The 14,608-nt window shown below is 45.1% G+C and overlaps 1 protein-coding gene across 1 annotated transcript in view; it reads right to left on the bottom strand.

The window, feature by feature from the left end:
• Nucleotides 1–150: 150 nt before the first annotated feature.
• The window catches only part of scap (SREBF chaperone), a 30,239-nt gene continuing 15,781 nt past the window's right edge, over nt 151–14,608 (bottom strand). The window contains 9 exon segments of the mRNA XM_062539546.1: nt 151–4,247; nt 4,551–4,757; nt 4,973–5,053; nt 5,976–6,142; nt 6,254–6,336; nt 6,519–6,604; nt 11,567–12,098; nt 13,480–13,595; nt 13,991–14,192. Of these exon segments, the coding sequence (XP_062395530.1) occupies nt 4,002–4,247; nt 4,551–4,757; nt 4,973–5,053; nt 5,976–6,142; nt 6,254–6,336; nt 6,519–6,604; nt 11,567–12,098; nt 13,480–13,595; nt 13,991–14,192 (1,720 nt within the window). The 3' untranslated portion in view covers nt 151–4,001.

Raw genomic sequence — 14,608 nt, 5'->3', positions numbered from 1 at the left:
AACTTTATAACACAAGCATTTGTGGTGTTTTATGTTCACATTTCCTATGGTAGATGAACATAATTAAGTAATCGGTGTACTTGCTCCCACAATTAACTATGAGTGGTCTGGCTTCCCTCTAGATGTAATGGAGACAGACAATAGAGACAGTTTAAGGTATCAAAGCCTTTTTATTTGTAAATTAGTACAAAGTCTTCTTCCTGTGTTAAAAATAGTACAGAGCATTATTAGTTACATCCTCTAAAGTTCTCCTGCCACTCTGTAGCAATGGGACGGGGAGGGAGTCACACCAAGCCTCAGTCACACACAGCAAAATAAAAATGTACACCCAGTCTCTCTCTCTCGCTCTCTTTCTCTGTCCCTCCCCTGGGAAACATTCTTCATCAACCCCCATAGGTCTGCAGTGCAACCGTGGTCGTCTCCCCAAATGCACAATCAAACTCGATAGGTCATGAAAGAAGAACTCTCGTGCCAGTAAAGGTCCGGTCTGAAGTCTTCTAGAGTTGATCCAACTCTCTTCACAAAATTATATGTATGAAAGAAGATATTTTTGCCAGCAGGAAGTTATAGGCTCAATATTCCGGTCAAGCTGCCAATTTTTCTTTGACTTGGAAAAAGTAGATGTTTCCAATGTACACCTACAGTAGGAAAGCATAACAGCTCAAAAGCTGTTCTTACCATAAATGGTGCCCACATCTGACCAAAATTGATACTGAAGTGATGAGATGATCCGAGGCATCTCTATGCATCACTAGGGTATGTATCCAAGTCTTTATCTTGTGTACAATGGCTATAGCCACTACTTGTCAGACCATCCATAAAATGAGCCTTGGTCCAATGACTGGATTCAGTGAATACTGACTACAGGGTACTGAGTGAACCTGAGTGAGCCGTGCCTGTGAGCCATGACTGGCCACCTGGTGGTCAGATGCCACACATGGATGTGGGGACACCCTGAAATGGCAAGAAAAGAAGGGGTGGATAAACAAATCCTTTTCGTTCTAATCAACCCGAACAACCTTCGTCTGTAGATGAACAAATCAGGAAAAGGAAAAAGTATAGAGAACACAGTGCAGCCTTAAAGCTTGTGACAATGGCATGGTCCCCTACATGGACAGGATCGATGCACTGCATTGTACTCATGTCCCATAATGAGCCTATGAAACCGGAGGCCGGGTCAGTTAACAAATGCAGGTGGCCCATTACGCCAGGATAGCCACATTACCGCAGGTATCTCATTCAAAACCAGCTTGGCGGCTCACTCCATTGAATAGTCATCCCAGCGAGGAGGCGTGTTAACCACTTACCACCGGCTCATGTGAGCACACACAAACCAGTTATCTGCAGGCCACTGGGCTACGAGGATTCTGATTGTGTGCTACGAATCTAATAACCAAAAACATCTAAGGAATGCTATGGGTTGGCTGGATTCAGGTGGTGGTGATCGGGCTCAAAACTGTAAGGCTAAATCTGACTACATGCTACTCGACTGTCAGAGGTTCAATCACTGAGAGAATTTGGACAGCATTCTTCACAACACTAAAAGAGACCAACAGGGAAAGATGACAAAAAGTGCCACTGTCCCACCCCCACTACCAAGATCATAATTCACATTTCAACCATCATTTCTATCTGGTTTTTGGAGAACCTTGAAAAAAAACAAAAAACAAATAATTTATACTAATAAAAAATCTACAAAATAATCTAAAGCTTTCTCAGTCACTATTTACATCGAAAAAAAGCTAATAAATTACAATAGACGTTGCTGTCTGTTCTGTGCATTCCTACTTGCTTGTATGGGTGTTTTTGCTTTCCAAACCAATCAAATCCTTGTAAAGTAAACCTTTGTGGTTGTCTACCAAGCTGTTGAGCACAACTAAGCATCCAAACAACCATGGATACAATTCAATAGTTTTCAAAGGTGCTTTAAATAACTATATTTGTGATCCTTTGAGGACCCAAAGAAAATGTGGAGAAATGGCATTTGAGAATATGTGTAATTCTGTATTAGTGTCTTAATGTCTCCACTTACATACATGGATTGGATGTGCAAATGTTAATGTGTGTGTTAGTGTTTTGAGTGTGCGTGTTACGTGAGACGTTTGTATGTGTGGCGTGAGAGTGTGGATGTGTGTTTGTGTGGCTGCAGAACCGACTGCAGCTGTACATTCTCCATACGCTGTTTGTTTAGTGGAGGAGTAGAGGCCTAAAGAGACTGCTGTACTGCTCGAACGTCTCTAGAAACACCCTCCCATGAACCAGTCCGCTCACGTGGACTCGACGACAGAGACGAGAATTAAACTGGCTTCTGCTGCCTTCACCTGGTCCAGACCCGTCGTCTCAAAACCATCAGACTTGTTGCTTCCCTTAAACATAAAATACAGTAACGCTCTCATCTGGTCCCTGTCCACAGCTCCACGACAGACCCAACTCTCTTGGAACAGCAGCTGCTACAGTTGCCCTCTGTAAACTGCCGGACTGCACTGGCCCATCCTTCCAATCAGCCAAGGTAAAAGAAGGTTGGCAAGCGATCAGGATGAGCCATTCTACAAACACGGAAAAATAATAATAAATGGCCAATCCCTCGATAACAGCTACAGTCATTGCCTAAAGCGCATATGGACAGCCAGTGTTTTGGCGGGCCTCCCAGCTACGAGTATGAAGGGAAGGATTAGCAATGATATAGAGGTCAGCTTAACGGTGACCGACGCAAACATATCGTGATGACGGATCACCAGCACAAATATACTCTGTACACGTCCACTGAATCAAGACTCTGGGTTGGGGTTCCCAGGAGTACAGCTACATGGGGTTGAGGTGTCAAGCACCCACCGACAATAAAGACCGTCTCACCTTTAATCTACACTCTCAGCTCCTGTTGATATTAATTTCATATGTATCGTCATTATTATTAGATGTTCAAGTTCATCAATTAAAAGATTCGATTTTTACTTCAACACTCCTGACCTCGTCTCCATCAATTATTATGCAAGAGGCAAAGGGTCAAAGGTCAAGTTTAGTACAGTTTCATACAAATTGTGTTAAAATTGTTTATAAATCCATCACTAATAAATAATAGATTTAAACATTTAAAAAATAACTAACAACCCCCCCTGGAGGCATCAATGATTACAGTATCTTTCAACACAACCACATCCGCAAACCACTCAAACATATAGCTTTAGATTATGCTCATCAGCAGTGTCTTCGCATTTCATTTGTCACCAAGCACTATTACCTTCGAACTCCACACGCACACACACGCGCACACACACACACACGCACGCGCACACACACACACACACACACACACACACACACACACACACACACACACACACACACACACACACACACACCCGCTCGTGACTGCTGTCCTTGGGCATACAGCTGCACAGCGTTCCCAACCGTGGGTACGCCACACGGAGGACGGGCTGCTGCTCCGCTCTGCCGAGAAGAGCGCTCCGGCTGGCCTACGTGGTGCCTACACGGGATCAACACGCAACAGCAGCAGCACTCGCACCATCCTCTGAGGAGTAGAAACACATTCTGCTGGAACAAGTCCATGTCCTACCAGAAAAATACAAAACTGCTTCAAAAAAAAAAGCTAGAGGCCAGCAGAGGAGAAAAAAGAAAAGAAAAAAGAAATGATTTCGAACCCTCCACCCAAGGCAGTTCTGCTTCATAGAGAGAGCCCCTCTGTGGAGGAGGAGTCTGTCCATCTGCCCTGGACAGACTGCCGGCTATTCGTTCGCCTGTGTGTCTACGTACGGCGAGAGCAGAAGAGTGCTACACAAACACAAACAAGTGAAAGCTCAAACCACAGCTGAGAATCAGACAGAAAAAAAGACAGACGGGTTTTTAAAAAAAGAGAGAGAGAGAGGGAGAGATAGAGAGAGAGAGCGCGAGAGACAGCGCCATCAGTGCAGTCAGGCCGTGGCAAGTCCTCCGGCCTGAGAGAGGTCCCTCTCGCCATCCTCTCCGGTTCCTCCTGAGCACGCTCAGTCCAGCTTCTCCAGCACGGAGGGCACGTAGACGAGGCTGAGCTCGCTGCCAAAGTCGCAGACGATGGCGGCGTTGTCCAGCACCAGCAGCTGCCGGACGCTCTGGCCCTCGCTGCTCTGGCCCAGGTACACCGTCTGCAGCAGGTCCCCAAAGTTCAGGTCCCAGAAGGAGACGCAGCCCTGACCGCCCGTCACCAGCAGGCTCTCCGAGATCACCCCCAGACTGGCCCCGCAGCCCACCTCCTGAGGGGGAGGAGGAGGAGGAGCAGGAGGAGGAGCAGGAGGAGAAAAGAGAGAGAGTGTGAGAGAGAGAAGACAGGAGGATGAATTTGACCCTGTAGGCCACCATTCCATCGTATTAGCATGTTCACTGCTGCTAGCATGGCACTTGAGCGTGCAGTGCTACATACACAACATGGAAACAAAGTACAACCAACTCACAGTTTGGGCAATGAACATATGGCCCAATCAAGAAGACAACAGTAATACGCACAACACCTACAGCCATAGCCACACACAAACACACTTGCAGACACAGACACACACCTGCTGAATGGAGTAGAGCTTGATGCCAGTGCTACGGTCCCAGATGCAGATGAGGTCGTCCAGCCCGCTGCTGATCACACAGGAAGTTGTGCACACCAGTGAGGTCACGTCACCACGGTGACCGTAGACATGACTCACCCGGCTTCCCGTCAGGACATCCCACAAACAGATGGCTCCATCCTGCCCCCCACTGGCCAGAACCATGGTCTGCGGCAACATCAGTTCATCATCAATACCAGTCCAACAACTTCAGCCAAAGACATTTCTGTTTTTCTGCAAGTTCCCATCAGTGCCAGACTCTGGTCACAATTCGTCAACTTATTGGATGTTATTTTGTTAACTTGTTTAACTTATTCGTTAAGAAGTTAAGACCATGAGCAGCAGGGACAGTTGAGGGGAGCTGGTCCGAGTTGTGTCCTTACCTGGTCTATGTAGATGGCAGTGATGCCTCCAGAATGGCCCTGCAGGGTGAAGAGGCAGCAGGAGTCCTCCAGACGGTACACCTGACACACACAGAGGACAAGACTCAATAGCACAAAGGGTCTTGAAGACGGCGCACTTACTGACTACAAGGGACACCACATGTGTCTGTGTGTGTGGGTGGCTGAGAAAGGGAGAGAGAGTGTGAGTGTGTGTGTGTGGGTGAGAAAGGGAGAGAGAGTGTGAGTGTGTGTGTGTGGGTGAGAAAGGGAGAGAGAGTGAGAGTGAGAGTGAGAAAGGGAGAGAGAGTGTGAGTGTGAGTGTGAGTGTGTGTGAGTGAGAGAGGGAGAGAGAGTGTGAGTGTGAGTGTGTGTGAGTGAGAGAGGGAGAGAGAGTGTGAGTGTGAGTGTGAGTGTGTGGGTGAGAAAGGGAGAGAGAGTGTGAGTGTGAGTGTGAGTGTGAGTGTGAGTGTGAGTGTGAGTGTGAGTGTGAGTGTGAGTGTGTGTGGGTGAGAAAGGGAGAGTGTGAGTGTGAGTGTGAGTGTGAGTGTGAGTGTGAGTGTGAGTGTGAGTGTGAGTGTGTGTGGGTGAGAAAGGGAGAGAAGGTGTGAGTGTGAGTGTGAGTGTGAGTGTGAGTGTGAGTGTGAGTGTGAGTGTGAGTGTGAGTGTGAGTGTGAGTGTGAGTGAGAAAGGGAGTGTGTGTGTGAGTGTGTGTGGGTGAGAAAGGGAGTGTGAGTGTGAGTGTGAGTGTGAGTGTGAGTGTGAGTGTGAGTGTGAGTGTGAGTGTGAGTGTGAGTGTGAGTGTGAGTGTGAGTGTGAGTGTGTGTGGCCGAGAAAGGGAGAGAGAGTGTGAGTGTGAGTGTGAGTGTGTGTGTGTGTGGGTGAGAAAGGGAGTGTGAGTGTGAGTGTGAGTGTGAGTGTGAGTGTGAGTGTGAGTGTGAGTGTGAGTGTGAGTGTGAGTGTGAGTGTGAGTGTGAGTGTGAGTGTGAGTGTGTGTTGCCCTCACCCTGACTGTGTGGTCCTGGCTGCCCGTGACCACCCTGCCGGCGGCGGCTTTGAGCACAGTGATGGGCTTCTGGTGGGCACACTGCACCGAGCGCGTCAGCTGGCAGCTGATCACGTCCTCACTGCTGTAACACGGCGAGGGGGGCAGACTGCCACGCCCAGGGGGGCCTTCAACAACAACAATCATCATCATCATCATCATCATGCTACAAACACCCCCTCAACACACAAAAGAAACACACACACACACACACACACACACAGAGACGTTGCACTCACCACGATACTGAAGCAAGCCATGAGGCTTGTTAATGTCCACGGTGAAGAAATCCAAAGATCCATTCAACCGGGCTGCTACAATCCTGCAATATCAACCAGAACCATCATGCACTGCATCTTGATGAGACACTAGGATAAGCACTATAGAAAATGCGGAGTAATAAACTCCGCTGTGGTCATCATCAAGGCAGCTGCACCATGACCCACAATGCATAAGCGAGTGTGTATGAGAGCGAATATGAGGGAGTGTGTGAGAATGAGATACCTGTTGTTGAGGAAGGCCAGTGCGGTAATCCCTGAAACTCCATCCTCGTTCCTGCATCTCAAGGAGCCCTCCACTGCGTCCCACAGCTAGGAGCAAAGAAAGGACTCTCTTAGACATTCCTCTCACCAACCACTACACCCCTTTTCATCATTCTTTCTTCAGGGTACCAACAAGATCCTCCAACTTCAATATGAGACCTTATAATACCATTTCAAATTAAATTCAATACAAACTTAGCACCGATTTGTTTTCCTAGAGGCCAAAGTGAACAGCCCACAACCAGGGTAGCTCGGTAGGTAGTAGCAGGTACTTCATGGGCTGCTGTATGCATGTACAGTACCCTCCAGAATTATTGGCACCCTTGGTAAAAGTTGACTAAAAATAGGTATAAAAAATAATCTTTAGGTGATTTATTGTACTCCCACAATGAAAACAATGAGGAAAAATATACCCTGCAAGGCAAGCAAATTTATTCTGAGAAAAAGGAAAATCTCATAAATAAATAAATATTTTTAACAAAAACAGCTTGCTCACAATTATTGGCACCCCTGAAACTTATTATGTACAACATTTAACAGGAGCATTTTCCTATGTAAATGCAACGTTTTAAAGTAAATCAGAGTGTCTGTGAACTTTCAGAAGTAGTTCATGGCGTTCTTTTTCACTATGGTATGAAAATGAAGTCACTCAGAGGCTAAATCCTCTAGTCATTTTTCAACATTGGAGAGACAAGAGAATACACTAAATTGAAATAAAAAGAAACTGTGTTGACATTTGTAAGTAAGAGAATGTCTATGGAAACTAGGTATTTTGTTGAAAATGCCTATATTTCCAGTTAAAATGATGACTAAAAGGTTCTAATCATCTGGAAATGTGGCAAACATGCTTGGACAAAGACCCATGGCTATTTTGCTCCCACGCACAGTATGGAGGATGGTATGATAGGCAAAAAAATCCATAAGAACCACTGTTGAGAGTTACAGATTATTTAGACAGCATGTCAGGTTAAAGCCAGTAGAGTCATTTAATGAACAATGTAAATGGCAGGAGTTACTGAATGGTACCATGACATGTCTGGGAGTGTGGTCTATTGTCAGATGAAAATAAAATTATGCTCTTTTGCAAAAAACACTTAAGGTTTCTTTGGCGTACATAGAAGAATGACTATACTAAAAAGAACCCCATGCCTAATCAGAATTATGGTGGAGGGGCTGTGCTATTGTGGGGCTGTTTTAATTCCCAAAGGTCTTGGGAACCTAATTAAGGTGCATGGCATCATGAACACCAAGAAAAACCTGAACATTTTCAAAGGAAATCAAACAATCTCTGCCAAGGCCCTAAAAGTTGGTCATGATTGGATCATTCATCAGGTCAATGAACCAAAACAAATGCACAGATCAAAACAAATATGGTTTACTGAACACAAAATCAAGCTTCAGACATTGCCATAGCAGTCCCCTGATCTAAACTCCATAGAAAAACAGTGGGATGAGTCAACGAGAAGAATGCACAAGTGTGGACCTAGCAATCTGGACGATCTGGGGAGGTTTTGTAAAGATGAATGGTCTTAAATCCCTTACTTTGTATTCTCAATCTTTATAGGGTGTCAGAGAAGAATATTACATGCTGTTTTATTGACAAAGGGAGGTTTAAGAAGGTATTACAAGTAGGGGTGCCAATAATTGTGAGTGACGTGTTTTTATTAAAAACATTTATTTCTTTATGAAATTTTCCTTTTTCTCAGAATAAATTTGCTTCCCTTGCAGGGTATATTTTCCCTCATTGTTTTCATTGTGGGAGTACAATAAATCACCTAAAGATTATTTTTTATACCTATTTTTAGTCAACTTTTACCAAGGGTGCCAATAATTCTGGAGGGTACTGTATGTACAGTGCCTATAGAAAGTTATCATACCCTTTTGAAATAGTTACTTTTTTTGTCTTACAGCCTGAAATCAAAACCCATTTTCAAAAAAATCTTTTCCAGTTTTATTTACAAATGTAGCTGTACAACATCAAAATAATAAACAAAAAGTCAACAGTTCTGAAAATTAATAAAAAATTAAAAACTAGAATAACAGGGTTGGAAAAGTCATCATACCCCTGACTTAATACTTTGTAAAGCTTCCTTTTGCTTTCATTACAGCCATCAATCTGTTTGGATATGTCTCTATTATAGCTTTGCACACCTAGATAGGGGAATATTTGCCCAATTTTCCGTGCAGAAAAGTTAAAATTTAGTCAAATTCTGTAGGGAATGGCGATGGACTGCTCTCTTCAAGTCAATCCACATATTTTCTATAGGATTTAAGTCAGGGCTCTGACTTTGCCACTCAAGGATATTCACCATCCTATCCTTAAAGGGATAATCCGGAGTGAAACGCACTTTAGATCAATTTTTCGGACTATTGGGAGTACGTACGTTGAGTTGACACCAAAATCATGTCATTCGGATGTATTTTGAGAAAGTTCGAGCTCACCGTTTTTAGCCAAAACTCGTTAGCCTGGAAGTGACTCGGGCATGTCCTTTCGCCGCTACAAAACGCTATTTTTATACCTCTTTTACTGTTCCAAACAACACTACACTTGCGCGGTAGTGAGTAGAGGGTCCCTAAAGCCAAACCGAAGTATCCCCACGTCTTTATGTGGTCGGATAGAGAGTCCAGAATGAATTTAATCGAGTCAGTACCTTTCCGGAAATGGCGCTGCTGCAGCTAGCAACGCTGAAACAACACTTTATTAACATTTCCGGAAAGGTACGGACTCGATTAAATTCATTCTGGACTCTCTATCCGACCACATAAAGACGTGGGGATACTTCGGTTTGGCTTTAGGGATCCTCTACTCACTACCACGTAAGTGTAGTGTTGTTTGGAACAGTAGAAGAGGTATAAAAATATCGTTTTGTAGCGGCGAAAGGACATGCCTCAGTCACTTCCAGGCTAACGAGTTTTGGCTAAAAACGGTGAGCTCGAACTTTCTCAAAATACATCCGAATGACATGATTTTGGTGTCAACTCAACGTATGTACTCCCAATAGTCCGAAAAAATGATCTAAAGTGCATTTCACTCCGGATTATCCCTTTAAGCCACTGCTTTGTTCTTTTGGCAGTATGTTTAGGATTTTTGTCGTGTTGGAAGGCGAATGACCTCCCCATCCTCAGCTGTTTAGGAGAGGGACGCAGGTTTTCCTCAAGAATTTTGGTGTACTTGGCAGCATCCATTTTCCCTTCTATCCTGACCAATTGCCCAGTCCCCGCTGAAGAGAAACATCCCCAAAACATAATGTTGCCCCCACCATGCTTCAAAGTAGGTATGGTGTGTTTTGGGTGTGTTTGGGTGTGTATACTGTGTTTGGTTAGCGCCTGGAGCTCAGTCCAAAAACTTAAATCTTAGTCTCCAAAAAGTTCGATCTTAGTCTCATCTGACCATATAAGCTTTTTCCACATGGTAGCAGAATATTCCAGATGTGTTTTTGCACTGAACTTTAAGCGCAATGTTTGGCGAAAACCAACACAGTACACCACCCAAAACACACCATACCTAGTGTGAAGCATGGTGGGGGCAACATTATGTTGTGGGGATGTTTCTTTTCAGCGGGAACTGGGCAATTGGTCAGGATAGAAGGGAAAATGGATGCTGCCAAGTACACCCACATTCTTAAGGAAAACCTGCGTCCCTCTCCTAGACAGCTGAGGATGGGGAGGTCATTCGCCTTCCAACACAACAATAATCCTAAACATACTGCCAAAAGAACAAAGCAGTGGCTTAAGGATAGGATGGTGAATGTCCTTGAGTAGCAAAGTCAGAGCCCTGACTTAAATACTATAGAAAATATGTGGATTGACTTGAAGAGAGCAGTCCATCGCCATTCCCTACAGAATTTGACTAAATTTTAACATTTCTGTACGGAAAATTGGGCAAATATTCCCCTATCTAGGTGTGCAAAGCTATAATAGAGACATATCCAAACAGATTGATGGCTGTAATGAAAGCAAAAGGAAGCTTTACAAAGTATTAAGTCAGGGGTATGATGACTTTTCCAACCCTGTTATTCTAGTTTTTCATTTTTTATTAATTTTCAGAACTGTTTACTTTTTTTTTCATTATTTTGATGTTGTACAGCTAAATTTGTTAATAAAACTGGAAAAGATTTTTTTAAAAATGGTTTTTGATTTCAGGCTGTAAGACAAAAAAAGTAACTATTTCAAAAGGGTATGATGACTTTCTATAGGCACTGTATGTGTATATGTGTTTATCAAGATAATAAATAACCTTGCTTGAGACAGACACAGTTCAGGCTAACATTGTCAAATACATTAGTGTAGACTAAGCTTGCACTGTAAATTTGATTTAAAATGTTTTAACCTGCAGCTTCGTCAGATTGCAGATTGTACTAGTTAGTATGCTTAACCAACCAGTAATCTTGTGAGAACAGAATTCACATTACATGTTAAGCTGTGTCCTGTAGGAAGGGGTACTCCAAATTAGGCCATTTTGACTACATCACGTCAATCATCATTGCTTTAGTCTTGTTTTGACACATGCCAGTTAAGGGGCAATTCATCTCTTATTCACCTTAATCATTCTTTACTATATGGATGAAGTTCTCTGTTAAAGTGGTCTGAATTTGATCCAACTTTTGCCCAATCTAAATGGTTTAAACGTCATGAATTCTTTATCACAGAAATGTGTTAAAGCCTATATAGTTGTACACAGTAGCCCAAATGTAAACTCATTGTAGACCTATTTTTAGTAAATACCAAAGTTTCAAAATAAACAAAACTTTGTTTATATAGGCCTTTGGAATCTATAATAGCATGGTATCTACTTACTCCTATAAAAGGAAAGAATATGACCTTGTGAATGAATTCAAAACTTTTAAGGCCTTAATTTAACAATATTAAATGTAAGATTTTTTTTAACACATTTAAGCCCCCGTGGGTAGCCGGTTTCTTTCTCTCCCTCCCTCTCCTGCATTCCTCCTCTTCTATCAAAATCTAGTTTTCTCTCTCTCCCTCTCCTCCATTCCTCCTCTTCTAACTCACCTCTAGTTTCCCGCTGCTCCTCCCTGCGGCGATCAGGTTGCCCCTGAGCTCCATGGCCCACACGGAGCTGTCCCAGTCGGGGGGTCCGGCGGCGGGGCGCTCCGGGGTGAGGGTGGGCTGGTCGCCCAGGCTGCGGCGCCGCTGGTGGAGGTGGTGTTGGTGGTGGTGGTGGAGGTGCTGGTGGTGCTGCGGGGGAGTGCCCACCGGCGTGTAGCTCAGCGGCGGCGAGGGCTCGTGCTCCTGGTACGCCTTCTCCACCAGCCCGCCGAAGTCGTAGCCGGCCGCCGGGTGCTCCTGCGAGGGCGGCAGGTCGCCGAAGTTGGTGTCGATGAGCTGCGTCAGGTCGGGCTGGTCTCCGAACAGGGCCGGCCGGGTCGGGGTGACCCGCCGCCGCAGGGGGAAGCCGTCCGCGTCGGTGCCGGCCGCCGCCTCCCTCCCGTCCATCCTGCACAGGCCGTCCAGCTCGGGGCCGCACATTGAGTCCCAGCCGTCGCGCTGCTCCCATCCACTACTGCTGCTGCTGCGCCGCAGCCTATACACACACACACACACACACACACACACACACACACACACACACACACACACACGTTCATCAAACCAGTACAAGTACAGAGCACAACACACCTAAACTACACACAAGCAGAACACAACACCCCTAAACTACACACAAGCACCGAGCAGAAGACCAAAACTACACACAAGCAGAACACAACACCTAAACTACACACAAGCACAGACCGCAACACCTAAACTACACACAAGCAGAACACAACACCTAAACTACACACAAGCACAGACCGCAACACCTAAACTACACACAAGCAGACCGCAACACCTAAACTACACACAAGCACAGACCGCAACACCTAAACTACACACAAGCAGAACACAACACCTAAACTACACACAAGCACAGAGCACAACACACCTCAACTACACACAAGCACAGAGCAGAAGACCAAAACTACACACAAGCAGAGCACAACACCTTAACTACACACAAGCACAGACCGCAACACCTAAACTACACACAAGCAGAGCACAACACCTAAACTACACACAAGCAGAACACAACACCTAAACTACACACAAGCACAGACCGCAACACCTAAACTACACACAAGCAGAACACAACACCTAAACTACACACAAGCACAGACCGCAACACCTAAACTACACACAAGCAGACCGCAACACCTAAACTACACACAAGCACAGACCGCAACACCTAAACTACACACAAGCAGAGCACAACACCTAAACTACAAACAAGCACAGAGCACAACACACCTAAACTACACACAAGCACAGAGCAGAAGACCAAAACTACACACAAGCAGAGCACAACACCTTAACTACACACAAGCACAGAGCACAACACCTAAACTACACACAAGCAGAGCACAACACCTTAACTACACACAAGCACAGAGCACAACACCTAAACTACACACAAGCAGAGCACAACACCTAAACTACACACAAGCAGAGCACAACACCTTAACTACACACATAAGCGCAGGATCATCAGGCCAACACAAGCACCGAGTACAACACCAAAACTACACACCACATCACCACAGGGAAACATGACAAATCAACACAACACTATTGCTGTCAGAAACCACCAAAAATAAACTAACCATATTGAATACATCAAGGTATCACACACATTCTCCTGTGACCTGTTATGGATATGTTAAGTGTCCTAAAAACACATTTATCTGATTTTAAGCTACACAGAAATATGTAATATTCAAGATAAGAGAAAGTATGCAAGATCGATGATAGGCAATTGTTTTTACCCTTTAAATATCAACATTTGCCATCTAGTTTGTCAGTGTGTGGGAGAGTGATGGAACATGTCCAATCAGGCCTGGTGCGGTGGTCAGATACTGATCAGGTCTTACCCGTTGTTGGGGATGACGGTGAGGCAGTCTCCTGTCTGGGCGTCCCACACGCGGATCTGTCCTGCCAGGCAACAGCTGGCCAGCAGCATTCCGTCGCTAGCCAAACACTCGATGTCCTGGGGAGACCAGAGATGCACACACACACACACACACACACAACTGAGAAACCACACACTCCACACTCGAGCTGCAGAACTGCTCATTTTCCAAAATGAGTATGCAGTACACATACAACATCAACACAGTGGTCTTCTGCAGGCACTTTGCTGAATCACTGCCAATCAATGCAGTTCATCAAGGTCAACTGAATTTAATCAGCCCATATTCAATCAGCCAATAAAACCCATATTCAAGCTGACAGCACATTAAATAGCCATGCATTTTGCATGCAGGCTGATAACATTAACACCTTGGTATTCTGCAGGCAATCTTGATACTGCTTTACGATGGTTGGCACGTGTGTGTGCCCGCACGTGTGTGTGTGTGCGTGTGTGTGTGTGTGTGTGTGTACCATGCTGTGTCCTCTCAGCAGCAGTGGTGAGATCTCGCTGATGGGTGGCGAGTAGCCGTACTCGTCGCAGGGCAGCTCTCCGCGCCGCCGTCTCCCGTGAGACACCCCGTTCTGCCCGTAGTTCCGCGGGCACAGCACGCGGTACAGACAGAAGAGCAGCAGGACCAGGAGCACCCCTGCAAACAGACCCAGAGCTGCCACTCTAGAGAGGGAGAGGAGAGAGAGAGAGAGAGAGAGAGAGAGAGAGAGAGAGAGAGAGAGGAGAGAGAGAGGGTAAATATGCAGTTTATTTTAAAGAACACAAGATCATTAAAGGAATACGCCACCCAAAAATGAAATTAAGCTAGTCTCGGTCACCCCCAGAGTTAGAACAGTGAAAAAAACCCGGTTAAAATCCGTTCGGGCATTCTCCTGCTTTGGGAGCAGCGATTTTAGCTTTAGCTTAGCACAGTTGCTGTAGATGATGGGTGTCAGTGAGCACGTCCTCCAAAAAAGTGACCGAGACGTCTACATTTTTTTCTAAATATATCTTGGGAGCCGTGTGTTCAAAACGAGTACAAATCATAATGCAAAATCGAACGAGACTATTACCTGGGCAGATCTTTACTTGGAACTATA

Source organism: Sardina pilchardus, chromosome 6 (assembly GCF_963854185.1).
Source record: "Sardina pilchardus chromosome 6, fSarPil1.1, whole genome shotgun sequence".
Lineage (NCBI taxonomy): Eukaryota > Metazoa > Chordata > Actinopteri > Clupeiformes > Clupeidae > Sardina > Sardina pilchardus.
The sequence above is the reverse complement of the archived record's forward strand: the minus strand, read 5'-3'. Positions and strand labels throughout refer to the sequence as shown.